The 26,724-nt window shown below is 38.8% G+C and overlaps 2 protein-coding genes across 3 annotated transcripts in view; one reads left to right on the top strand and one right to left on the bottom strand.

Moving 5' to 3' along the window:
* Positions 1 to 11,446, bottom strand: part of RPAP2 (RNA polymerase II associated protein 2) — a 47,242-nt gene extending 35,796 nt beyond the window's left edge. For both annotated transcript variants that reach the window (XM_083359324.1, XM_083359325.1), the window contains exons 1-7: positions 11,376 to 11,446; positions 10,089 to 10,128; positions 8,526 to 8,640; positions 7,455 to 7,553; positions 5,567 to 5,632; positions 3,825 to 3,913; positions 869 to 904 (exon numbers count right to left, since the gene is read on the bottom strand). In XM_083359324.1, coding sequence (XP_083215450.1) covers positions 869 to 904; positions 3,825 to 3,913; positions 5,567 to 5,632; positions 7,455 to 7,553; positions 8,526 to 8,640; positions 10,089 to 10,128; positions 11,376 to 11,427 — 497 coding nt within the window. In that variant the 5' untranslated portion in view covers positions 11,428 to 11,446. The remainder of the gene's footprint in view (positions 1 to 868; positions 905 to 3,824; positions 3,914 to 5,566; positions 5,633 to 7,454; positions 7,554 to 8,525; positions 8,641 to 10,088; positions 10,129 to 11,375) is intronic.
* Positions 11,447 to 11,654: 208 nt separating this feature from the next.
* The window catches only part of GLMN (glomulin, FKBP associated protein), a 39,273-nt gene continuing 24,203 nt past the window's right edge, over positions 11,655 to 26,724 (top strand). The window contains 7 exon segments of the mRNA XM_083357950.1: positions 11,655 to 11,912; positions 17,710 to 17,767; positions 18,201 to 18,326; positions 20,775 to 20,894; positions 22,227 to 22,335; positions 23,426 to 23,669; positions 25,115 to 25,217. Coding sequence (XP_083214076.1) covers positions 17,732 to 17,767; positions 18,201 to 18,326; positions 20,775 to 20,894; positions 22,227 to 22,335; positions 23,426 to 23,669; positions 25,115 to 25,217 — 738 coding nt within the window. The 5' untranslated portion in view covers positions 11,655 to 11,912; positions 17,710 to 17,731.

Below are 26,724 nucleotides of genomic sequence, written 5' to 3'. Positions count from 1 at the left end.
GGTTTCTCAGTATGGTCAAACTACTCAATGATGAAAATGCAGGGAGGGGTGAAATAGAATGGAACAGGTGGCGTGGTTTAAACTCCACTAGAAAAACATAACTTTAAAATCAGGGGGGGAAAAAGAGGAGAGCAAGAGTCTGGCAACAACCACGCTGTGTTAACTTCATTGGGAAAACAGAAAGGTTATTTACATGGCATCAAACCAATGGCAAAGTAAGTGCTGGTTACCCTTTTTTCCCCAGAAGAGAGTTTCGAATCTTGAAAACCATGATTTTAATACATTGGTTTTAATCCTACTTTACAGATTCAAGCAGCACTATTATTTCATCAAAAAGCACACCAGGATTTCCCACCTCCACATTACAATGCTAGAACAGTATGTACTGTGAATTGGCTTTGTATTTTAAATGCAGAAAAGAAAGACTTCTAGCAAACACAGCCATTCTATTAAAACACACAGATTGCAGATACAAGCAAAGCTTGCTTTTTTAAAAAAAATATACAGCACCAAATGGACCTATTTATTTAACGTATTGTCTAAAGATGTAAACAAGCTTTCAGCACATATAATTGGCCCCCGTTTCTTTTATACAAAGAAACTGCTGCAGCAGACCCAAGAGCAAACACTATACTTGTGTCATGTTTCAACAGGTTCGATTACACCACTAGGGCCAGGTGAAAATCATACAGATCAAACAGACTTTTCAGACTGGAAGAAAAATACGCAACTAATCAAGGCAAGCAGCAGGGCTTTGTGGGGACAAGAATAATGGTGGTTATTTTACAGAGAAGCAGAGAGTAGGAAATCAGAGACGTCATTCAACTGTATTGCAGCTCTGAAAATGGAATTGTGATTTTTACCCTACCTTGACTCTTTCTTTAGCAGCTCAATCGTTGGTGGCCTTGAAAGAGAGAAATCAAGATATATTCTGCAACAATTCTGATTGTGATCATTAACGGACTCATTTAAATTTTGCATGAGTCTGGTTCTGCAACAAGCTAATAAACAATATTAATCAACTGTATATTTAATTTATGGATCAGTTATTCAGAGATTATTCATTTGGTTTTGCAATCATTTTTAAGGCTGTTAATGAACCTAAAAATGTGGGGAACTGATAATTAAAATCAACACGTACATATAATGTTCAGATTAATAAAATGACACAAATGGTAGGTGCAACCTAATGCATATTTATACAGACATAAAGATGTATAATAATCAAAAGCTTTATTTCCTGCTTAGGATTGCAGCCTGAATTTTAGGCTTAGAGACAGCTGGAAACTACGAATGCTTCTAATGTTCCAAAATTATTTCTACCTTCTCACATATCTCAGGTCTGTTGTCTGTCCTGGTTATTTGTTCACTAAAGCTGCTTCTCTGAACCCCAGAAAATCATGGACTTGGAAGGAGCTGCCCTTTTGCCCAAGACAAGGATCCCATTAAGCGGTCTCCAACAGATTGCTATCTAGGCTTCCCATGATGAGAATCAATTAAAAGTACGCCCTTCATCATCCCTTTGGATTACTTTCATTTATTTCATCAAATTTAAAAAGCTGTCCCAGCCAATCGACTTTGGATACTTACAATAAAATTAACAAACAAAATGGCACGAACCAAGAAAGCTATAAAAGCTAAAAACAAGTTAAAGCCAGACAAGAAAACCGCCGGTGAAACTGGGGAAATGAACAGGATGAAGGACAATATGAACCTCCAAGCAGATGTCATTCCAGAAGGCAGGCACCATGACAGAGAAGGTATGCCACCTGAGATCCCATTAGATGACACTACGGGTAGTCCTCTCTTTACAACTGCTCTGTAGAACAGTCATTAAAAAGAACAATGGACCTGAAAACGCAAGCTCATGACCAATCCTCACACTGCAACTCGGCGGTTGCAGTGTTTTTGCTCTCAGGTGATTGAAATGTGGGCATTTTGCAAGCATTTATGACGGTCACAGCATCCTACAGTTACATGACCACCATTTGCAAGCTGGCTTTCCAGATGCAGACTCAATGGAAAATCTGGCAATGAAATTGCAACTTGTGGTCATATAGTCTCACTTAACAACAGCATTGCTTTAGCGGTGGAGTTGCTGGTCCCAACTGGGATCGTATTTTAAAGTTGGGATCTCTGCACCATGCCTACTTTGCCTAACCTTACACAGTAGGCAGAAATAACTGGGGAAAGATGAACCATCAGGTAACCAGACACTATCCTGATTTACAGGTCACAACCAGCATTCTGAATTGCACCCACAAGCTCACTGGTAACCAGTGCAACCTGTGCAGTACAGGAATCACATAGGCTTAACCAAGGCTTGGCCATAAAGGCCTGCCATAGCTAGGTGCAGTTTCCAAGTGATTTGCAAGAGAAGCCCCATGCAGAGTGCTTTGCAAGAGTGCAAATGTGAGATGATTAAGACACCTCACATTTAAGTGATTGACTTTAAAAAGGGAATTCTGACAAGCAAGGATGAAATTAGCATATCGTGTTAACCTAGGCGAAGGCCCTTCTGGCTTAGACCTATGTGTGAAGGAGGGAAGTGAACTTTTTAAGAAATAAAATAGCTTCTGAATATCATGATTATCTTGAGATATTTCTGGACCAATCTAACTGAAATAGATTTTTCTCTAACTTGAAATTTCAAATTAAAAATGATTGTTGCAATTGCGTAGGCATCTAGTAGAAAAATAGTTATTTTTTAATTTTCTAACATTTATTTTTGCTGTTTTTGCTATGGGATAGATTTCGAGTTCTACTCATTAAATCTGTATGGCTTTATTTCTTGGTAACAGATATGCCTTATGATACATTGACACCCAGTGGATACTGGGTTAGTTGCAAGTCATAATATTTTAGCTTAGTCATAACGCCATTCTTACATTATTGGACAGTTTCCTTTGATATCTTTTTGATATAAACTGCTACAGGCAAAGGACACTGTTCAGCTATTTTGTTTTTTCTATCATTATATGAAAGGGGGGAAAAAGAGGGATAGGAAATACAGGAAGATAATTCCTAATGGAACAAGTATCTAGATCACTACAACCCTTTTAATTTTTTATGAATTATTATATACAATAAATGCTGCATGTGGAAGCATTTTAAAGATGAGAGTCCTTGTTTGGTATCATCATCACTAAAATTAGAACAAGTACTCCAATATGATTAGGGAAAATAATCCTGCTTTCTAGGTGAAAAGGTCTTATCTAGACTTTAGATAAGGCATGGTTTCCAAATCAAGCAGGACAGTACTGACTACCATTTCCCTGATCGCTGCTGATAACAAATAGTAAAACAATACTTGACCCCAATTCTTGGCATCCTTGAAGAACGTTTCTCCCTTGCCTTTTTAATTATTAGATCGATCACCAATACTTAAAAGGGGTCCTTCCCATCTGTACCTAACCACAGCACGAACATGCCCTGACAATATCATTTTTCTGCCATGTCTTCATAACATTGCCGTCATTTTGCCTTCAGTCCATGAATAAGAAATGCTTAAATCACCTTTAGATGTACCAATTGTAAAGCAGTAGTAATAGAAATATTTTCCCCTTTCCAGGGCAAGCTGAAGATGTGATATAATCTGTTACACTACTATACCTTGGATAGAAGTCAAATAATGATCTAAAACAAAAACAATCAGTATAGGATATGGATTGACAAACCATTAAATAGCAGTCCGTTTAGTCATAGTTAAGTGATGTCTTTACTCAGTCTACTAGAGATAAAAAAAATAATCTAAAATACACATTGGTTAGACAGGACAATCTTTAAAATCAGTGCAGAGGAAGAAATATTAGTTATCTAAGTACCTTTCTTCTTCTCGAAGCCATACTGGAGTTTTGGATATTTGGCCCTCGAAGTATTTTGATGCTTTGTAACAAAAATTGCTGCAAAAACGCTGCTCCCGACAGAAAGAAGAACAAGAACTATTATTTCCTTAATATAACAAAATTGAGATGAAGTGCAAAGTTCAATGGAAAGGTGGGTACGAAGACGCAATGCACACATTTTTGGAGAAAGGGCTATTCTCCCAGCTGCGGTTTAAACTAAGACAGCCAATTCCCAATAAAGGTAGAGAAAATAATTTTCCTGAAACCTCTAAGAGTTATAGCCTACCTACAGGTATATTACGTTCTCAGACATGTTAATTTAGTACCTCTTGAGTCTTTTTCTCATTTTTTTCCAGTCACTTCTACAATAGCAAGAAGACAGAGATCAACGTATTACAGTATTATCAATTTTTTGTCTTCATTTAGTTTCTCCCCTTAGTTCCTGGTAAGTTTTTCTAGCAACAGCTGACGTTACCAAGCATTCCACATACCAAAGTACCAGCTATATTTTATTCAGTGTGCATGTCAATTACCCGAAGGCAAATTGTGAATAATATGGAGTGCTTTAACTAAAGTCTGGAACTATAGTTTGTTCTTGGCCAATACGCTGCAGCAATGACTTGCTGTTCAAACCAGTGGACAGTTTATTCTCTGTTCCTGGACAGAGGATAGCCAGCAGTTGCTACAAAATGAAGTTTTTGCAGCAGCGTCTCTTTTGTACCAAATCTGATTTTACACACTATACAAGAGGTGAACTGGGGAGACAAGTGATTAATATTCTCCTACCACGAACATAGTGAAGCCAACCCCAATCAGATTATTGTGCTCTTCTTGGTGTTCAAAAACAGAATTTCTTGGCCAAGAAAAAGGCGAACAATGGCAATTGCCACTTGTCATGTTATTTGGGAAACAGTCAGTAGTTAAGTGTTATGTATCTATGGTAAACCATGTTATAGGAGGTATCAGCCTTGGTGAAATGTACATCTAGGTTTCAAATGTCAGGACCGAGTTTCAGCTTACATGGAAGTGTTAATGCCTGCAGTCCCCTGATGCTGACAACTAACTTATACTAATGGTTAACTATTTAATGACATTACAGTTTAAGTTAAGAAACAAAAGAGGCTGCTTGCCACTCCTCACTTGAAATTTACCAGCCTATATAGGGCTACTCTTAAGAGAGAAAGCATGCAATCCACTCTTCCATTTCTCCAATAGCAACTGATATTAGAAGAGCAGCAAAGCAACATAATGAAATTATTTTCTGATCTGGGTTCATGTCAAGTCACATTTATTTGTTGTAGCCCTGAATACAGTACAGATTTACCCATAGACATTATAGTTTGTGGCTTAGTTTTTGAATGTGATAAACTATCACTGAGCAAACTATGATCTGGTGCAATACACAAATTCAGCCAATATTTATTTGCTCAAGTTAAACAGTCTGACAGTATCAACTTAAGTTGGCTTATTTTAAAAGATATGTAGGTGACACAGCTTTGAATAACCTGGGAATGCAAAGAAAATCCAACCACATTGGTAGACAAATGTAGAAAAGAAAATCAAACTACAATGGCAGACAAATTGACTGGAAACACAGTAAGTGAAAATCGGGAGAGAAAAAAAGCTGTGTGGAGCTCTTGGACATAGCCAAGGTTTCTTTGCAAGCTCCTTCTTGTGGAACAATACATGAAACACAGTAACTTTAGGAATGGTAAACTTACCTTTCTTTCAGTAATATCATATACTTTGTTTGTTTTTGTGGAAATTTTATACTTTTGTTTTGGCACCTTAAAAGTAAGAAATGCAAAGAAGTTAACTTGATTAACTTAGTTCAGCATTCTTCTCCTTCAAGTAACATATTTATCAGAGTTTAAAAACCACCATGCTCTTTAATCTCATTCAGTTACTTGTATTAACTTTAGGCAATCTCTCCTTCTCATCTTTTTTTCTCTATGGTACTGTAATTTTCTGCTGCCTGTATCAGACTCACTGTACTGTTTCTTGTACCTGATTCTTTACTATGCCTGTGAAGCATATTATGAGTTATTAAATCAATGCCAAGCATCTCAAAATGAATCAGTAGGCCACACGGAATCAGTATCCTTCAGGAATAATATTACTAGGTATGTTGCATAGAACATTTTCCTCTGTCCAAGAGATTTTTTTCCCCATTTAATTAAGCAGGAGTAAGATTTTCTAAAGTGCACCTTGTAAAGGGATTGACTCAAAATAGGTTAGAGGGGATAAGGGAAACCTCTGAAGCTGCTGCTGCTCTTTTAGTCCTTTCTTGATATGGATTTAATGAGAGGAACAGAAAAGTTTGCTTTCTTTTCAATGAATAATGATCTACAGGATTGTAGTATACAATCCTGGGGCATTCTGTTGTTGCTGTAATAAAGCACCATAATAACCGTAGCTGCTGAGAGTTGTACTTCATTAGATTCCCATCTCTAAACTGCAGTTGCTCTTAACTCTGAGTCTGTAAAATAAGCTAGCTTTATAAATGATTAAACTCTGTTTACTGTACTAATCAAAAAGCAAAAACAGGAGTGACAAGTAGATGTTATTTACCACTTACCAAATTGAAAACTTTAAAAATGCCAAGAATATGTCTCTTGTTGAATTTAAATTATACACAATATGGAGCTGTAATTCAATGGTAGGACTCCCCCCCCCAAAAAAAAATCCAATCCCAGGTTTATCTACTTAGGACTGGAAAAGTTTCTTCCTGAAATCCTGGAAATGTGCTGCTAAAACAACGTAGACACTGTTGGCTTAGATCAGAGGCCCCAACCTTTTGAGCACCAGGGACAGGTTCTGTGGATACGGGGTTTTTTTTGCGAACTGGAGGAAGCGTGGTTTCATGTACTGCCTGCATCCCACAGATGAGGCTTTGCTTGTTTGCGCTGGACCAGTTTCTGGCATGCCGCGGCCCAGTGCCAGTCCATTGACCAGAGGTTGGGGACCCCTGGCTTGGATGGCGCAATGATCTAACTTCATCACTGGATACATACAACCTAATAAACTGTAATATGGTTTTGCTGTTTAAGCATGACATGTAAATCCAGCCAAGCAGTTAACAATCCCAATTAAAATCATAACACAATGGCTGAACCCTTGTAGATTCTACAAAACTATTGTTATGCGTTATATGAGGACCCAGATTGTTGGGGGCAATAAGCTTTGTAATAATGCCGCTTGGGGGGGGGCGAAAGCCATAATAAGCAGGCATATACATAGAATGAAGGCTATTGCTAAGCACATTTCATTTGTGCTTAGATTGTAAGCCGCCCTGAGTCTTTGGAGAAGGGCGGGATATAAATGGGATTAAAATAAAAATAAATATGCGTTTGAACAACATTAAACCCTTTGGAGCCAAAGCTTCTGAGCCCCTCTTTCTTCCAGTCACGCTAAACATCAATTTAACTTAATTTAATCTGGGGGCAATCCTAATCTCTACATAGGGAAAAGAGTGAGAGAGTGAATTTCAATTGAATTCATTCAACCAAGGGCAAAATAAGCAAAAATCTAGTCTGAAACAATTCCCTAGAAACAATACATTTTGAATGAAAAATGGCAAGAGCATGCACCCCAGGCATAAACGCTTACATTCTGCAGCTTATTTTGACAGAGTGGGTAGCCACATAACTTGATGATAAATCTTTCTTCCACCACATCTTGGTAGTGAGAAGGTGTTATAAGCCTCCCCTGAAATGATAAAACCAAGAGGATCCTGTTAAAACTACTTTCACGTGGTAATAAATGCAACGTTTTAGAATTTAGGAGACTCTAAAAACTAAGAGGATATTTAACAGAGCACAATGTTTCTTATCTGTTCAACAGTCAAAAATTCAATTGGCAAATCCCCAAAATTTCAGTCCTACTCTTTTTTTAAAACAAATACAAATTTAAGTTAAAGCATTATGTCTCCCGCAGAGAAAAGACCCTGCCCAAACGTCCCAAAGGGGCTTTTTTTCACGAGGCAACTAGACTTCCTTGTTTTTCTTTGAAGACATTTCGCTTCTCATCCAAGAAGTTTCTTCAACTCTGACTGCATGGTGGGGAATGGCAGGATTGTAGTGCAAATGGGGATGGAGCCTTCTTGGAACTGTTGAAAAGACTGTGTTGTAGACTGGAGATAGATGATGTTGTAGGATCTAGGGCAGGGGTAGGCAACCTCGGCTCTTTTATGACTCATGGACTTCAACTCCCAGAATTCCTGAGTCAGCATAGCTGACCCAGGAATTCTGGGAGTTGAAGTCCATGAGTCATAAAAGAGCCGAGGTTGCCTACCCCTGGTCTAGGGGGACTCTGTTGAGAGAGGGCTGTTCAATTTTGACATAGATGACTTCTTTGACCCCTCTTTCAAAATCTGGACAGAGAGGACCGCATTACTCAGATGACCCAGATGACCCAGATAAGCTTCCAGAGGCTTCAATAACTGGCTAAAAGAATGCAAATAACCAGCTGTCTGCAAGGAGTATAAATCCTGCCATTCCCCACCATCCAATCAGAGCTGAAGAAGCTTCTTGGCTGAGAAGCGAAGCGTCTTCAAAGAAAAACAACATAATCCCATTCAAGTGTTTAATATTTAAATCAGCCTTTTCCCGATTTGGAATTTCCAGGTGTATTGGGAGCCCCAGGAAATGTAAAGAAAAGTATGTTTAGGAAAGAACATACACAATCCACAAAGAATTCTTTGGTAATGTCCTCTTCCAACAGGTGTTCAACAACTTGCAGTGCTTTCCGCTCATACTCAATTTTTTTCCTAATGGCAGCTTCAAGTGCTGCTTTCCTAGAAATGAATAAGGATTTAACAATGTACATAATAGTTTGAAAACTCACATCAATTTGCTTAAAAGCTTTTATTTAGACATTGTATTTTATTGGAATGTTATATTCATTACATAAAACTATCCTTCTGTTAGGTTTATTTTGAAACTTGGTTTGAATTTTCTGTTGTGCTTTAGAAAAACGTCTAGCAGCAAAACACAAAGGGGCCTGCCAGTTAGAATACATTTAATCTCTCCAAAATGCATTCACAAAGATTATAGCAGGATCCAACAATCTTCTAGAAACAAGGCTGGTAATAAGCAAACTGGTTAAATAAATTTAAAGTGTAATCCTATAATCACAAACTTTAGTGCAAGTCTCCCACAGAATTTACAAGGAGCTGTCTTTGAATAAAAAAGTCCCCAAAGACCCACAAATGTATTTGTGTCTTCTGGTGATAAACCATTTTCTATAAAGTCTTTATCTAATGTACAGATAAACTTCAAGTTACAATTGTAATGGAACCTGTCCCATTACTGTTGTACAACAATTTGGTCACGTGACTGACTCACTTTTACCTTTTCTGCAGTGGTTGGTAAGCAAATGCAGCAGTCGTAGGTTCAAATGCTGCCATCATTAAGCAAATGACATGGTCATTAAGTGAAGCTATTGTTCTCAATGGAGCCATTTTGCTGAAAACCAGTTTTCAGCAAAACCATTCTAAATAACAGTCATATGACCCTAAGGCACAGCAAACGGCTGTGTTGCTAAGCACCTGAAGTGTCGTTATGTGACTGTGAGGGGGTGACCCTCTGAATTTCATATCCAGGTCGCAAGTCCCCTTTTTCAGGTAGGTTGTAACTTTGAGCGGTCTCTTAAGTGACCGGTTGTAAGCTGAAGCCTACTATAAGCCTCATCAGCAACGGGGACAGTTAAGACAAGTAAAACTTGTTATCATGCTTGGAGTTTTGATACTTCATATACTATCTCTACAATATTATAATGTAGCAGTCAAAATGATAAGAGGAGGCAGTCTACACTCCCAAAACTCTAACTGCAGAAAATTGAATTTTCTTACACTTCAAGATTGGAAACAACCCAAAAAAAGAAGTGTTAAACCTTTGTTGTAGAACAGAACCTATTCAAAACTCCAATCAAAAATCTGCTTTGTTCACAAGTGCATATGGCCCTCAGATATAAAAGGTTATTCACTACAATATTCAAGGTGAAGGTATCCAGGTTCAATTTCTCAACCAACTAGGGGAGTCTGAACCACAGAATCACAGCTCTTTGAATCCCAAGCATCTTCTCTGCTCCAGCTCCAAATATCTGCACATAACAACTTTAGGACCCATAAATATCTTTAGGCTCTTTTATATGACTGTTGGGAGGATAACATGAAAAGAGATCCCTGGAACTCTTTTAGAAGTTCGGACATATGTATAAACAAATAATATTTAGAAACATTACCTTTCAGCAGCATCTTCATTTTTTAAAGATGGTTTGTTTCCTAATATAAAGAACAAGACATTAAGAACAAATCACCGAAACCAGGAGATGGTGAGTTCTAGTCCCACTTTTGGTATAAAAAACAGCTGGGTAACTTGGAGCCAGACATTCTCTTTCAGACCAATCCACCTCACAGGGTTGTTGTTCTCGGGCAGAGGTCCCCAACTTTTTGGGCACCAGAGAGGGTTTTCCACGGACCGGAGAGGGCGTGGTTTTGTAGGCTGCCTGCATCTTGCAGTTGGGGCTTTGCTTCTTTGTGCAGACCGGTTGCTGGCACGCCGAGACTTGGTACCTGTCCACAGACCGGGGGTTGGGGATCCCTGACCTAGGGCATGGTGGGGAACTATGGCCCTTATATGACTTGTGGACTTCAACTCCCAGAATTCCTGAGGCAGCCAAAATTATGGGAGTTGAAGTTCACAAATCATAAAAGGACCATAGGTCCGCACCTCTGTTCTGGGGCAGGGGTAGGCAACCTTGGCTCTTTTATGCCTGGCGGAGTCATAGCTGGCTCAGGAATTCTGGGAGTTGAAGTCCACGAGTCATAAAAGAGCCAAGGTAGCCTAAAACCTGTTCTAGGGGAAATAAGGAGGCAGGAGTATTAGGTATGTTTGCTGCCTCCGACTCTCTCTCTCTAAATGAGATTTTACATAATGTTGCTATTAAAAGTATAAGTATAATGTATAGCAAAGTATAAAATAATAAGTGTAAGTATAATAACAAAGAAGTACATTTGGGAAGCGCTAGGACTAGGTCAGGGGTAGGCAACCTCGGCTCTTTTATGACTCATGGACTTCAACTCCCAGAATTCCTGAGTCAGCTATGCTGACTCAGGAATTCTGGGAGTTGAAGTCCATGAGTCATAAAAGAGCCGAGGTTGCCTACCCCTGGACTAGGTTATTATTATTAAAACCAGTCGATCAACTAAAGATATTTCTTTCCGGCTTCTATACTGGGAGTACGATAGGCATTATCTGGCTGCCGTGACGTTAAGATTTCCTGGTGGTTTATTCCCCATTCTATAATGAATGCTACATCGCAAACCGCCTCCTCCTCCTCTCTTCTTCCCTCTCCTTTGCCATCCCAATCCCTTGCGCGCCCCTCCAGAACTGCGGAATGGTAGCGGCCGTCCCGCGATTCATTCATGCGAAGGAAGCAGAAAGGAATGGCCCACGTAATGGGGAAGGGGGGGAGAAAAAAAAAAGAGTTGTAGGGCGGTGTTTGGTTTTTTTCCTAACGAAAACAAACCTAAGCATCTGGGTCCGTTCGAGGCACTTCGCCGCGCTTCTTCCGCCATCATCCGGGGCCTTTTCGGCGTTGACCTCTCACCCCCCGGTGGGCGTAGCTTGGGGGGGGAGGCGGAACTTGAAAGGAGGCGGGGCGGTGGGCAATGCTGGTCGGGGATTCAGCGGCGGCTCAGATTGAGCGTGCGGCAGGCGGCTGCGGAGGCAGGCAGGCGGTAGCGGCGCAAGGCGTTCCCTCTTTGCTCGCACTCCAAACGGTAAGGGAGGAAGGAGGAGGAGGAGGAGGAGGAGGAGGAGGCTATGGGTCTGGAAGGGGAGGAGGGGTGTCAGCTAAATTCCTCTCGGGTTGGCGAAGCAGGAATGGAGGAGGTGGGGGGGGGGGCAGAAAACAGCTGCACGGTCCTTTCGCCCGTCGACTTCCACCGAGCTTATTATGCCAGCGGTTTTCTCCCCCCCCCCCCACCCGCCTAAATAAACTTGCATGGTGGATTTGCGGTGTTGTTTATGACAGGTCCTGGGGTGGTCAATCTGGCTGCCGTCAGTAAGTACTGCACTGCACCGAGTCTTTTTTTTATTATTATTAAAGAGTTTTACAAAAACAAAATTTTACAATATATCCCCAAATCCCCCCCCACCCCAAACCCCCCCCACTTCCCAGAGCTAAATACAGGATTATAGTTATAATAATCGTATTCTAAATAAAAATTATGCACAATATACAATTAACCAAATTCATAATGTGCTTTAACTCCCCTTTAACATAACTACAAACAAAGTACCAATAACAATATCCCACTAAAATCTACTCATAAGCTAAATGGAACTTTTTAGTCCCATATTTGTTCTGAATCTATCCATCTCCTCCAAACTGAAATATATCTTTCCTGTGAATGATCATTCAGGTGAGCAGAAATCTTAGACATTTCTGCAAGATTCGAAACTTTAAGCACCCATTCTTCTATAGTAGGCAAACTATCCTTCTTCCAATATTGTCCCACCAGTAACCGCGATGCTGTTATCATATTCAACATCAAATTAGTTTCTTTAACATCACAATCTACAACAATACCCAATAAAAACAATTGCGGAGAAAACTTTATCTTTCTCTTAAAAATCTTTTGAATGTTCCACTGAGTCTTGATAAGAAATTAAAAGGAAAGCCGAAATTAAAAGGGAAGCATTTACTTTCCCACCCATTACCTGAAAAAGGGGGGCAACTTATCACATTGGTGGAAATGCAAGTTTTCGAAAGTTGGGGGGGAGCTGCCTTTCTTAACTCGGTTTATTAACGGCTTCCTTTCCTTCCTTCCCTAAACATTTCTGGCTATCGCCAATTTCGTTGCCAATTTCGTTCTTCGTAGTGTTGCTTTAAAAAAAAAAACTGCTGAGAAGTCCTTTTGCAGGCAGGGCAATTTTCATCAAGGTGTGTGTGTGTGTGTGTGTGTGTGCCTCTGTGCAGTTGCAGTGCTATCTGTAAGACCTTGAGCGAGTAAAGTAAAGCGAGTAAAGTGGTTTTGTCCTGATTTGTCTTTGTGTGCATTGATTATATGCGAACTAATTGGTTTTCTCCTGTAGTTTTGCTTCCCAGAGTCTCCTGGAGTTGGAGAGCCAATAAAATTAAATAATTATAATAGCTCCTTTCAGTGTTTCACCAACCAGCAGAAAAAACTTCCCCCAGTCATAGACTTGCAGCAAGGTTTGGCTCTGTCCAGTCTTCTCTAAGCTTGTTAGTCTGCTCCCACTTACAGTATATCCCATGCAGGCATTTTCCGTGTTAAAAACACTGTGAAATAAGGATATGCATAGAAAGATGCTAAGGTCAGAATTGCCCCAATGAGGAGGGAATGGGGTTCTGCCGGGCTAATTAGGTCTTGTGGAAAAGGAGAAGTAAAACTGATTAACTTCTGGGCAGCCTTATTGTTATTCCAAACTGGGGGGGTAAGAGATTAAAATTAACAGATAAGTGTAGTTTAACTTCCTTATTTTCCAAACCCTGTACTAAGGAGTATTTGGGTTGCTGCATTTTATGTTAGATAAATTTGAAAATATTTTAATGTGGAAGGATTTTAGATAAATCCTTTTCTCTAAATGAAATTAAACAAATTTATATGGCTGTGACTTCTGTGTAAAGGTTTGGTCTGTCTCAGTGCTGTTTGAAGTTTGGAGAAAAATTGATGCCAAAAGTAGTGCATATTCACACATGTGTGGTACAGTAATATAAGTCAATGAGTAGGCACCAACTACTTATTGAATGTTGTAAAGACTGGGAAAATATGGTTTTGATAAAGACTGGTTGGAGACCAGCGTGGAAGAATTATGTCTGCCAACACTGCCAAACCGTCCCTTTGGTCATGTTTAAAATGGGCCAGGTGATTTTACACACCTTGATATTGTTAGATGATGCTGGACTAAAAAGTAGCATGCTAATTTTGTATTAGTATTGCAACTAAAAATCTGTGGCCATGTTATTCATGGACTAGGGATGAAACAAGGACAGTGTCGTGGAACCAAAATGGGAAAATTAGTACTATCAAGGTAAGATTGTGTTGTCTTAATGGCAGATAGAAACAGGCCCAAACAGTAGATTTCTTCACAGTGTAGCTGATATTCCCTTAATTAGCTTTCTTTGCCTCAGTAAGCTTCCACATCTTTAATTTTCCTATTGATGAGTTGAAAGCAAGTCTTTGTGGGTTTTTTTTAAAAAAAGTTGAAACACTGTAAATTTCTTTGGTAAAGGCATTGTGACTGTAATTGACTTAGTAGGCTTATTATATAAGGCTATTAGCCACTGCTTGCTTGGAAACATCCTGTTTAATTCAAAGATTAAGGCTGGCTTACATTATTTTGTAAGTGAAAGAGGTTTCAGATTTCTAAATGCTTTATCAGGTGCTGAATCTTGGTTTCTGAAATGAGATAAGATTTCTTTTGTTATCCTTTCCTGGTATTCAGGGTATGCAATCTTTTGAGTTGGGAAATTTAGAAACTTGAGAACCTAGGGCAGGGGTTTGAAACTGCTGGCCCGCGGGCCAAATGCATCATGCCGAAACTGCACCCACCCCATGAGTTTGGGAGTTTGACACCCCCTCCCCTAGTGTGAGCACACTCACATTTCCCTCAGTGAAGCTTTGCTTATCCACAAATGCCTCAGGGTGGAAGTGGGGGGGGGAGGATGGCATGGTCAACCATGGAACAAGTTTTGATTGGAAGGCAAATTAGCTCCTTTGGATGCTTTATAACATTCCAGTACTTATGCAAATAAATTTGAGACCTTGGATACAAGATGGGTGGCAATTTTTCTAAATAAATAAATAAAATAAAATAAATTTTATAAATGAATAGATTGTGCTAGATTATTTTGGTTTGCAGCATGAACACAATAGTTTCCCCAAGCACCATGTTACTACAGTTCTATAATCCTTAACAATTAAAAGTATTAATTTTTATTATTTATTTATGTGAAATATCATTATCAATATCAGCATGCATGATATTAAAGTAGAAGACAGCTTTTACATCAAACTCTGAAACTCAACACAGTGGAAATATTAAGCTCAGGCAAATAGATGCAGAAAAGAGTAAAAGGAATATATGATCCTTTGTTCTGCACATGTTTAGATTATTACAGAATGGCATGTGTGGCTTTACAAAAAATGAAAGTTTGATGATAGTTTGTTCTGAGAAGCATTAACACTTTTAACTGGATGACTGGATATTTACTTTTTAAAATGTTTTCATATTTGAAAAGTCACTTGTACTTCTGAAGATTAGGATCAAGAAACAACTAATATCAGTATATAATTATTTCTTCTATTCAATTGTGTCCAATTCTTGGAGGCTGTCTGGACATGTCCCTGCAGTTTTCTTGGTAAGGTTTTTCAGGAATGGTTTCCCATTGCCTGCTTCTTAGGGCTGAGATAAGAGTGATTGGCTCAAGGTCATATAGTTGGCTTTGTGCCAAAGGCAGGACTAGAACTCAAATCTCCCAGTTTCTACTCTGCTTTAACCACTGTGCTGTAGTGTAGCATATCCCTAACCTGGCTTGTTGCTCTGAAGTGTCCCATTTGTAATATTGGAATAAGATCTAGCTGGGAAACCAGTCAGTTTTAGTAGATGCAGTGGGGAACAGGATTGTTTCATGCCAGGCTTCACACCAAGAAATCTGCAGATGCTTAAATCTTATTTAGTAATTTGGCTCAACTCTCTCCAAAATAACACAATTATTAGAATCTTTAATGAAAACAAAATGATCTGCCCTCAGCAATGCAATGAAGTCAAAGCCATTGTGTTATCTATGATTTAGAATTTAAACTTGAGCGTTTTCCTCCCACCTGAATTAATAGATATTGGCTCATTCTGTGAATAGCCTTGAGACATAGGTGAGCTATAGAGAGAAATTCTTGGAACTGTTAATTGCTGCCTTGACAGACTATAAGCATTTAGATTTTTGTTTCTCACCTAAATATATTGGGTTAGCTGTAACTGGGATGGCCCCTGCCTGTATCAAAACCAAGCTCACATCATGGCTGGCTGGATGAACATGCCATCCTCAGGCACTATTCCAAGATAAATGACAACTAGCCTTCTAATACACAACCTTATTCTCTCACACTTATGAGTATGCTCATTGACTCTGGTTCTTGCCTGCACTGCCATTGACAAGGTCCAAGGGAAAATGGCTGGACCATCTCTCATCTTTCACTTATAAGTACTTCCTCATAATTCTGGAATGGACTGGGGAAAAAACTACTTAATTTGATTTAATTTTATGCACCTTTATAAATAATCTAGAGAACATACCTAATACTCCTTCTTCCTCCCATTTTGCCCAGAACAACAGTCCTGTGAGATGGATTGGTCTGAGAATGACTAACCCAAAATCACCCAGCTGGCCTTCATAGGTAAGGCAAGACTAGATCTCACAGTCTCCTGGTTTCTAGTCTGGTGCCTTAACCACTAAACCAAACCCGCTTTTATTTGACTCTTAGTCTGTTCTACATTTGATAGCAGTATATCTTTAAGCTTGCGAACAAGAGATTGAGCGGTTTGCAATCATGGCAAATAATCTGTAGCTTGGGTGTAGGGTGAGGATGAAGGTTCATTCTCCGAGCTTGTGGGTTGGTTTCTGAACGTTTTGTTATAGCAGGCTAGGTAACATCTTCAGCGGAGTTTAGGGAATGTCAGTTTCAGTGTTCTGTTTATAAGGGCTTCAGGTGCGGGTGTGTCAAATGAGGGTCTGTGGTGGGTCTTGTGATGGGCCAGGTGCGAGTCATCAGTGAGTCTTGTGATGGGGAGGTTACTTCAGGTCAGGGTCATTGGGAGGTGAACTGCTGGTGGGGCTTGCGTGGGCTGGTTGCGGGTCAATGCTGTCTCTGGCTGTCAGTTGACTTGGATCTTGAGGGGGGTCGTAGGCTGGTTGTAGATCAGTGTGTCTGTTGACGGATTTACTTGTGGAGTGCCAGGCTTCGATGAACTCACGAGCGCAGCGGGTGGTAGCGTGGCAGATTATTTAGTTGCTCCAATCGAAGTGGTATTGTTTGTTGTCAGTGTGGGTAGAGAGTAAGGATTTGGGATCATGGTGTTTGACTGCCAGCCAGTATTTGTGGATCCTGGTTGTTAATTGATGTGATGTTTGTCCCACATAGAATTGATTGCAATGGTTGCAACACCTGAAGCCCTTATAAACAAAACACTGACACTCCTTAAACTCTGCTGAAGATGTTCCCTGGCCTAGTAAAGGGAATGTTCAGAAACCAGCCTACAAGCTTGGAGAATGAACCTTCACCCTCAGATTGAGAGGTGCAGCATGCAAAGCTGATAAGGTAGTCCTTGATTTATGACCACCATTGAGCCCAAAGTTTCTGTTGCTAAGCAAGACAGTTTCTAAGTTAGTTGTGCCCCATTTTACAACCCTTACTTGCCACAGTTGTTAAGTGAATCGCTGCAGTTGTTAACTGAGAAGCATAGACATTCAGTGAATCTGGCTTCCCCGTTGATTTTGCTTGTCAGAAGTTTGCAAAAGATGATTACATGATCCCAGGACACTACAGCTGTCATAAATACATGTCAGTTGCCAAGCATCCTAATGTTGGTCACGTGACTGTGGGGATGCTGCAATGGTCATAAATGTAAAAAATGGTCATAAGTTACTGAATATTATTAAACAGAGGCAGAATTAAGTGGACCAGTATGCCAACTCTGCATAAAGCTATATCCTTTCTCATCTCTTTCTTTCTCCTTGTTAGCTTTTTCAAAATTTCCCTGAAGAACATTCTCAGCAACGGGGGAAAAAAGAAACCTGTACTGTACAGTTGTTCACATCTATTTTTATTTCATGATAGGGTTCTTGAGAAGCAAGAAAAAATGGCAAAAGAACTTCGAGAAGTAATACGAAGATGTGTAAGTACTTTATTGCTTGCTAAGTTATAAAGTTTTAAAATATTGTTTTCATCTTGGAAAATAATTAAATCTCATCTTTATTTTTTTTTAATCGTCTAATTTGGGGTTGTAAATATTGTCATTAAACTCGTAGGAGGATGGAGATTCTGTATCTAAATTATTTTGGATTAGACCCTGAGAGTTATTCGTGCTGATAGGAGTTAACAATCTTTGGGAGCAACTCCTTATATAGTCTGTACTGAAAGAGAGTGTTAATTTTGTATTAATATTAGTTTGAATACATTACTCTGTGTAATTGAAATATTAAGAGGCTTACATGTTCTTATGCTGCAGCCTTCTTCAGAAATGTTTGCACTACTACAATATCAGTATTGTATTATGTTTTTGTATTCCTTTATATTGTTAAGTATAATTAAAATATTTATTTGTTCAGCAAATTCTTGATGAAGAGAATTTTAAAGGGGAAGACTATAATCTTTTTCAAATTGCTGGACAGAAGTGTTTGGAGGAAGGGAATATAGCTGCAGTATTGGAAATTGTACAAAATAAAAAAAATATGGTGAGTGAAAAATACATATTTTTGTTTTATGTCTGATTACAAACACGAAAGAAATAGGAATCATTTATGCATTTTCTTGCTGTAAAGCAGAGGCTAAACATCCTAGTATGTTATTTTAATTTGTTTATTCAGTTTGGATGCTGCTCAACTCCAGCCAAATCTGGTGACTCACAGCAATAAATAACAAAAACAGTGGGATGCCAAAAATTGGCTGAAGCAAGTACAAATGTAGCTAGAAAATAATCACAGTATGGTAATCCAGCAACAAACATACAGGTAGTCCTCAACTTATAACTGCAATTGAGCCTGCAAGTTTGATTATACCCATGAAGGTCATAAAGTGGGTTGCCATGTGATTGCACCCAATTTTACAACCTTTTTTTGTGGTGATTGTTAAATGAACGGGGTGGTTTTAAACTGAACACTGTCGTCATATTAAATAAACCTATTGTTTCCTCTGGAGTGTTATTTTGCCAGAAATCTGATGTAAACACTGGCCAAGTCTTAAATCATGGTCACGTGATTTGAGACATTGTGAGCAGCTGTAAATGTAGGCCAGATGCTGAGCGCCCAAAATGCAGTCACGTGGCCACAGGGAGGGATGTTGGAACTTTGATTATGAGTTGTAAGAGCCTTTTTCGGCATCCTTGGTAACTTCATATCAGTTATAAGTCAAGGACTACCTGTAAACATTATAAACAGGGAAACCACTCTTCTCCAAGACCTGGGCAAATAGCCAGTTCTTTGGAACTTTCTGGAATATCATCAGGCAATTGATTCCCATTCAGAAGGACCAATGGGAAAGGTTGATGCATGAGTTTGATGAATTTAAGCCAAGGTATATTATCTATAGGGATGCGGTGGCTCAGTGGGTTAGGACGCTGAGCTTGTCGATCAGAAGGTCGACAGTTTGGCGGGTTGAATCCCAAGTGCTGCGTAGCAGAGTGAGCGCCTGTTACTCGTCCCAGCTTCTGCCAACCTAGCAGTTCGAAAGCACGTAAAAATGCAAGTAAAAAAATAGGGACCACTACGGTGGGAAGGTAACAGCGTTCCGTGAGCCTTTGGCGTCTAGTCATGCCGGCCACATGACCACGGAGACGTCCTCGGACAAGCGCTGGCTCCTCGGCTTTGAAACGGAGATGAGCACTGGCCCCTAGAGTCGGAAATGACTAGCACGCATGTGCAGGGGAACCTTTACCTTTTTATATTATCTATGAGGGATCCTGGGTGCTCTCTGTGCTTAGTTCTTTTCTTGCAGACATTTCTTTTCCCAACTAGGTACCATCATCAGATACTGATGATGTTACATAGTTTGGGTAATGAAACCTCTGCAGGAAAGCAACCAAGCTCAGAGAGCACCAAGGACCCCTCATTTCAACCCTGAGGTACAAATATTCTACAATAGTCTTGTTCCATATGTTTGATAGTAATATATGTCCAGTGGCATGTGGCATTGCTAACTAAATATCCATAAAATGTTTCTTAATTTTGTTAGGAAAAATATTTCATGTGAAAAGGGATAAATTCAAAATGAAGATTTGAGTTTGCATATTGTAGTAAATATTGAATAAATTTTAATTGGCTGGGTTTGTACAACGTGCAAAGCAATAAACCCTTTTTTAATGCACGTCACTAGTCAAATTGACACAACAGACTGCCATAAAACAGTTTGCACATTTTAATGCACTAAATAAATTAAGCTTATGTTTGAATTTATCACAGTACTATTGGGATCCATGCATTTGAACTATTCAGGAATATTCTCTGCTAATAAGTTTTTCTATTATAAACAGCCTTCTGTAACTGAGTCCTGTTTGCACCTGGTGCTAAAATATTAGCTTAGTATCTATCATATGAGCAAACCTGGATGTGTGAAATTCTGCTGCTGCCCAACTATATGTTTATTTGGGAAAGTGCTCTTTAACTGGATTAATATGAGCAGAATGGCATGCAAAAATATATTTGTTGTCATGAATTGGAATTTGAGACCTTTGAGAAGTAGAAGAAGACACATCTCCGTAACGGGTATTTCTTGAAATTCTTCTAAAATACTGTATGTTTCTTGTTTTAGACTGTTAGATGCCAGAACGACTGTGATTTTTTTTTTTAAAAGTGCATATTTGCGTGTGGGATGTAGAACTTTTAATCTTAGCATATTCTGGCTGATTTACTACATGCCTTGAGAACTTGGTGCTTATCACCAGATATTCTGAACTACCACTTCCAAAAAGTTGTTTTCTCAACCTGAGTAATGAGCTTTGCAACATCTGGAGGGCATTAGATCATCTGTACTTGAAATGGATTTTGAGAAGCTTCCTGATTAATGATATATGAGGACCTAGAACAGTTTTAATGCAGACCACTGTATTTGCCTTTGATGTCTATTTTAATTTTAATTTTTTTTGTCTTCTTTTTCTAAATCTGCAGCTGAATTTTTTCCCTCTACAGGTTATTATAAAAAATATGGGCTGGAATCTTATAGGACCTATACTCAAATGTATGCTGAAACAAGGGCAAGATTATACTGAGAGAGAATATTGTATGAAAATGCTAGACAAGTTAGTAGAAGTAAGTTGCAACATTTGTGCTGTGAACTATTTTGTAGTAGTATTTTTAAAGATTGTCCTTTGATTGTGTTCTTCCATGAAGATATAGACCAGTGATGGCGAACCTTTTAGAGACCAAGTGCCCAAACTGCGACCCAAAACCCACTTATGTATCTATCGTCAGGTGCCGGGTGGGTATGGCCCATTGGGTGGGCGTGGCTGCAGTGGTAATGGCAGACTGGGTGGGACTAAAAAGTCCAATCAATCAATTCCAACTTTGTGAGGTCTTTTTCCTGCGAGAAGTTGAAATTGATTGATTGAACCTTTTTTTTTTTGCACACGGCGGTGGAGGCCTAAAGCGAAAAGTTTTATAAAACCCAGTTGAAGGCCTAGGACTGTGGCGACGGTGCGCGTGCCCACAGAAGCACGCGTACCATAGGTTCGCCACCACGGATATAGACAATAGACATTCTCAGATTTGTAGGCAATTTATCAAGAAATGGGTATCAAACTGAAGAAACTGGAACATTTAATTTCTCCATTTCCATAAATATACTGAAAGTTTTTTTTTGAGAATGTGAATGAATGAAGTGATACTCAATAAGAGCATTGTTTAGAAGACTATCAACCACTTATTTTTCACAATCAGGATTTCTAAGAGAACGTAATGTAAATTGGCCAGTCCAAATCTTTCATTTGAATTGCTATTGATTCTATTTAAATAGCTAAATTGAATCAATTCTGTTTTCATAGAAGAAAACTAGAACTGTTTCTGTTTCAGAAATCCTATACAGAGCTAGTTTGGTATAGTGGTTAAGGTGCTGGTCTGTAAACCAGGAGACTGTGAATTCTAGTCCACCCGTAGGCATGAAAAACTGGTGACTTTGGACAAATCACACACACACACACACACACACTCCAACTTACCTCATAGGGTTGTTGTGGGGAAAATAGGAGAATGTTCATCATTAGGAGTTACTTAAAAAGTAATTAAGGTAGGATAGAAATCTAGTAAAATATAAAAGTTAACTTCATTTGGGTTTTAATATTTATTTGCTTAGGTCAATAAATATCTTGATTAAATATTAACATTTATTTTACCAATTAGTGCATAAAAAATAACTTGATGTGTAACTGTTTTAAATATGCATAATATACCCATGTGAAATATTCTTAACATGGTAATGATGACCATATAAGATAAAGATGAAAAGTGAAGTTTCCTTCAAATCTGATCAGTTCCTAGTGGCATCACGTCCATGTAATTTTCTTGGTAGCAAAAAAAAGTGGCTTCCCGTTGCTTTCCTGCAATCTTAGAAGCTTTGTTCTAGTTTTTCCCCCCCCTTTCTTGCAGTTGTGCAGTGCAAAGGAGCTTATATTGGGCTTCCTGGAACAGATTGAACAAGCTTCTATGGAACAGACATCCTCAGTTATTTTACTTCTCCTTAAGCCTTTGCAAGAAGGTAACAAGCATCTTACTTTTCAAACTTTGAAATGTTAGCAAATGGACTGCCAATTTATTTGCAGCAGATATACTTGGGAACACTTCACCTGATAGCTTATCTAGTTGCGGTTAACTGGTATCACACAATGTTCTCAAAAGTCTTCCAAGGCTGTAACTGTTGGACAATATTTAGACCAGGGGTGTCAAACTGGCGGCCCATGGGCCGGATGCATCATAGCGAAAATGCGCCCACCCCATTGTCGGCAATGGCCAAAAGGTCGCAATACGTCATGACACATCACATGATGTTGAGCATCCTTTATTAGTAACAGGTGTTAGATTTTAGTTTTCTTTAAATTTGTTCAAGTAGACTTGAACAAATTTAAAGAAAACTAAAATCTAATACCTGTTAAAGTAATGAGAGGCAATTGAATCCACTGAGTCAATTAATCTTTTGGGAGGGGTGGAAGGAGAGACTCCCAGGATGCTGAAAATCAGCCCTTATACAAACATAAGTTAAAATCCTGAAGTGTTTTTTTTTAAAAAACAACCTAAGATCGCTTCTAACTCTCTCCTGACATCCAGGAAGTGATGAATTATGAGGATAAGGTGATATATTTCATGGCACTAGGTTAATACTTGCTAAATCATAATCTGGTTAATATGAAGCCATGAATGGCAGTTCCTAAAAACATTGCTAAATATTGGCTGGTTTTACACCTATTTCATGACTTGCTTTAATTATAGTTTGCTGAACAAGACAAACATGATTCACATAAACTGAAACAGAAGGCGGTGTTCGAACACAGTGTTCAGATGTCACGACAAAGTAAACGAAGCAAATCACTTAACATCTCTGAAGTTAGCTAATGGTTCTTTTCTTAGATTTGTATGCCAGAAGTGTTTTGGTCTATATACTCATATAATCAGTGCTTTTTTTGTAAAAGAAAAAGGTGCCGGAACTCAGACATGTCACACAACCCGACTTGCCTACCCTACAAGGTTCCATCCAAAAAAGGTGCCGGAACTCAGTTCTGAGCGTTATATAATAATAAACATGAATATTCTCTAACAAGTATTTTGCTTTTTGCTTTTTCTTTCTTTTTTAGCACTTCTTAAACTTGATACTAAGAAAGCATATTCAGTGGGGTTGTCACTGTCTACCATTTTGAACCAACTCTCCTGTCTGCCCATTCCATACACAAAGCAGCAACTGAAAGAAGACCAGCATGGGCTTTGCCGGTGCCTCAATGCTCTAACGCAGTTTGTCAGACCATTTGTCTTTGAAATTGATCAACACATGGAGATCATGGGTGGCGATTTCAGTGATCTAAAGGAAGAACTACTAGGATTGTAAGTAAGCCACTTTCTTTTGCAGGGGCGATGTAAAGAACCCAGCACCATAGGTTGATTAGCATATGCCAGTCTAGGATGTAAAGTTGCAAGTAGCAATTTCAGAGACTGATCTGTAGCAGAAAGTGCAGGGTAAAAAGAAGCTTGGCTCCTCTTCCACCTTTTTTTTCTACAATAAATGCTATTTTATTGTAAAAGTGCTCAGTCATCTCAATGACGGGCAAGAAACAATTCTAGAGGACAGGGCTATAATGACCATAGAGTGTGGACATTAAAAAAACAGTCCATGGTTCAATCGTACCATCATGGCCACCGTCTTAACTTTTTCTATCATACTGTGTAGAAATGTCAGAAGAGGATAAAATACTGCTGCCTCTCATCCACCATTTTTTTGACTGGGAATGAAATCAGTGTAAAATCTAATGATTGAGTTCGTACTTTTCCCCTAATTTGTTGCATTGAAATTGTTTTGTAAATCATGATTCATAGCTTAGCACAAGAAAACCAAGGCAGTAGGACATATTTATTTGAACAAGCCGGCCTGGTCTGATGGGTTTGGGGTCTGGGGTTTTAACATGGATTTTAACTAATGTATTACATCGGGCATAATTATTTAATGTTTTTTTAACTTTTGTATTTCGTATTTTGATATTTATTCCCCTGTACACCGCCCTGAGTCCTTCGGGAGAAGGGCGGTATAAAAATCTAATAAATATAAATATAATATAATATATATTAAGGAAAACATGAATTCTTGTCTATTTGTGAATTTGATTCTTGTTACATTTTCTGTTGAGTTGCTTTTGCTCTGTTATTTTAATTCTATTGTGTGAAATTAGTAGCTTCATTTTTATTATAGCTAAAATATAGCAACTATCTCTGAGCTCGTATTTTGGGAGGAGAGAGGGATTGAGATACTGGTCCACAGTGTTTCACTAGTTTCACGTTGATTCTGGATATTATTAGTGGATTCTGTAAAGGAAAGTTTGAGATTCTTTAACGCTTTCATTTATGGCCATTCTTTTTTATTTTTATTTTTTTTATTTTAATTCCATTTATATCCCGCCCTTCTCCGAAGACTCAGGGCGGCTTACAAGCTTAGCAGTAGCCTTCATTCTATGTATATGCCTGCTTGTTAGGGCTTTCACACACACCCCAAGCGGCATTATTACAAAGTCAGCTTAATTGCGCCCAACAATCTGGGTCCTCCTTTTACCTACCTCGGAAGGATGGAAGGCTGAGTCAACCTTGAGCCTGGTGGGATGCGAACCTGCACTAATTGCAGGCAGCTGGTGTTACTTAAGGAGGCATTAGCCCACTGCTCCACCAAGGCTCTTCTGTTGGTTCTTAGTTCTAAAATACCTCAAATAATAAAAGTCTGTGCTGGCGCTCTAATTATTTAGTGTCTTGACCGATTCTCTGATGTGCTCTACTTTTGTTTTCAGTTGCCTGAAAAGTTTAAAGTATCCATTGCTAATGGCAGAGCTTGATCCATTGGCTGAAGAGATAGCTGAGAATCCCCTCAGGCGGTTTGCAGCTGAGATAATTGTAAGTCCACCTTGGGGGGGGTGTCTTTTTTGTCCTGCCTCAGTTGTAAATGGAGTTTAACAGTTATTTGCAAAATGATTTGCAAACTTTGGCTTCTTATCTGCATTTATCAAGATTCACGAATAGCATTCAGATAAGGGAACTACAAACAGTCTCTCCCCCCCCCCTCCCCCCCAGGTGAAGAAATGTAAAGATGGTACAGATGAATTTCACTTACCATGCAGAAAGGAGAGGTTGTTCTCTGCAACTTCATTAGTAGTGTCCCCTGGAGGGGAGCTACAAAAGGATAGGGAATCACAAGCACATGATTTTGTCATCTCAAAGATGTGAGATCTTGTGTGGTATATCAATGGCATTATTGCATAAGCATGCCATTTGTGCAGTGCCATCAGGACTTGTTATTTTTTGCATCATTGCTTGCTTATATATGCTGCTTATTTACTACAGTATAAACTTGCCTATCTGCTTTTTATATGAACATGAGCTTACATGTACAATTGACTTGCCGGTACTGCAGCTTACCTGAATCTATCTGTGTACATATGTGTGTGTGTGTATGCCGACACGGCCCCTATTATAACAAGTAACTTCTGTTAGTTGCCCCCACTCCTGCGTAGCTAGCATTTGAAAGCCTGCAAATGCGAGTTGATTAATAGGTGGGAAGGGATCCTTTGGTATATATAATGGCCACATGACCACAGAAATTGTCTTCAGACAACAAGCTCCCTCAGCCAAGAAACGGAAATAAGCACCGTGCCCGAGAGTCAAACACAACCTTTACCTTTAAAACAAACCATTTATACTTAGTATGTTGCATGACCAGTCAAACTATTATGACACAATGTGTTGTTGGGTTTTGGTTATGAACCAAACCATTGTGATTTGTTAATAATAATTAATCTGTATTTTTTTAGATAGATAATGTCATAGCCTAGGCAGATTTCTCACTATAAAATCATCATCATCATCAACGTGGCGATGATGATGATGATGAAATAAGTAGAACTATGGAGCACTACTTCTCAGTCCTAATAGCTCTGAGGCATGTAACGGAACAACAGTGCTTTCTCCTTTTCAAGGGCTGGTATAGAAGTCGTATGATTTAAATATTAAGCTATTAAAATTAGAGAAGTGAAAAATTAAAGTTCATTTTGTCTTTTTGTAATCAAATGCCCTAAATAAACTTTGTATAGGTAGAATAAGACATTTTGCATTGATCCAGTCACAAAGAGCTTCTCGAACATCAGTCTTTTGTAGAACAGTATAAAGAGAAAAAGCAGAGATCCACATTGAAGGCTTAAATATCTTTAAATGAGACAAAATGTATATAAATGGAATGTGTATAAAGGCAAAAACCTTCTCTTTCCAAAATCAGAGACAGTTTTTGAAAACTGGTAGACTAATAACACCAGAAAACAAAATGCTATAAACACAAATCCAGGCCTAAAATGTTTGTTAGAGTATTTCCTTAGTTTGCTTTTCTTGGCTAATTTTATTTATTAAATTT

This window comes from Vipera ursinii (genome assembly GCF_947247035.1).
Source record: "Vipera ursinii genome assembly, chromosome: 3".
NCBI lineage: Eukaryota > Metazoa > Chordata > Lepidosauria > Squamata > Viperidae > Vipera > Vipera ursinii.
The sequence above is the reverse complement of the archived record's forward strand: the minus strand, read 5'-3'. Positions and strand labels throughout refer to the sequence as shown.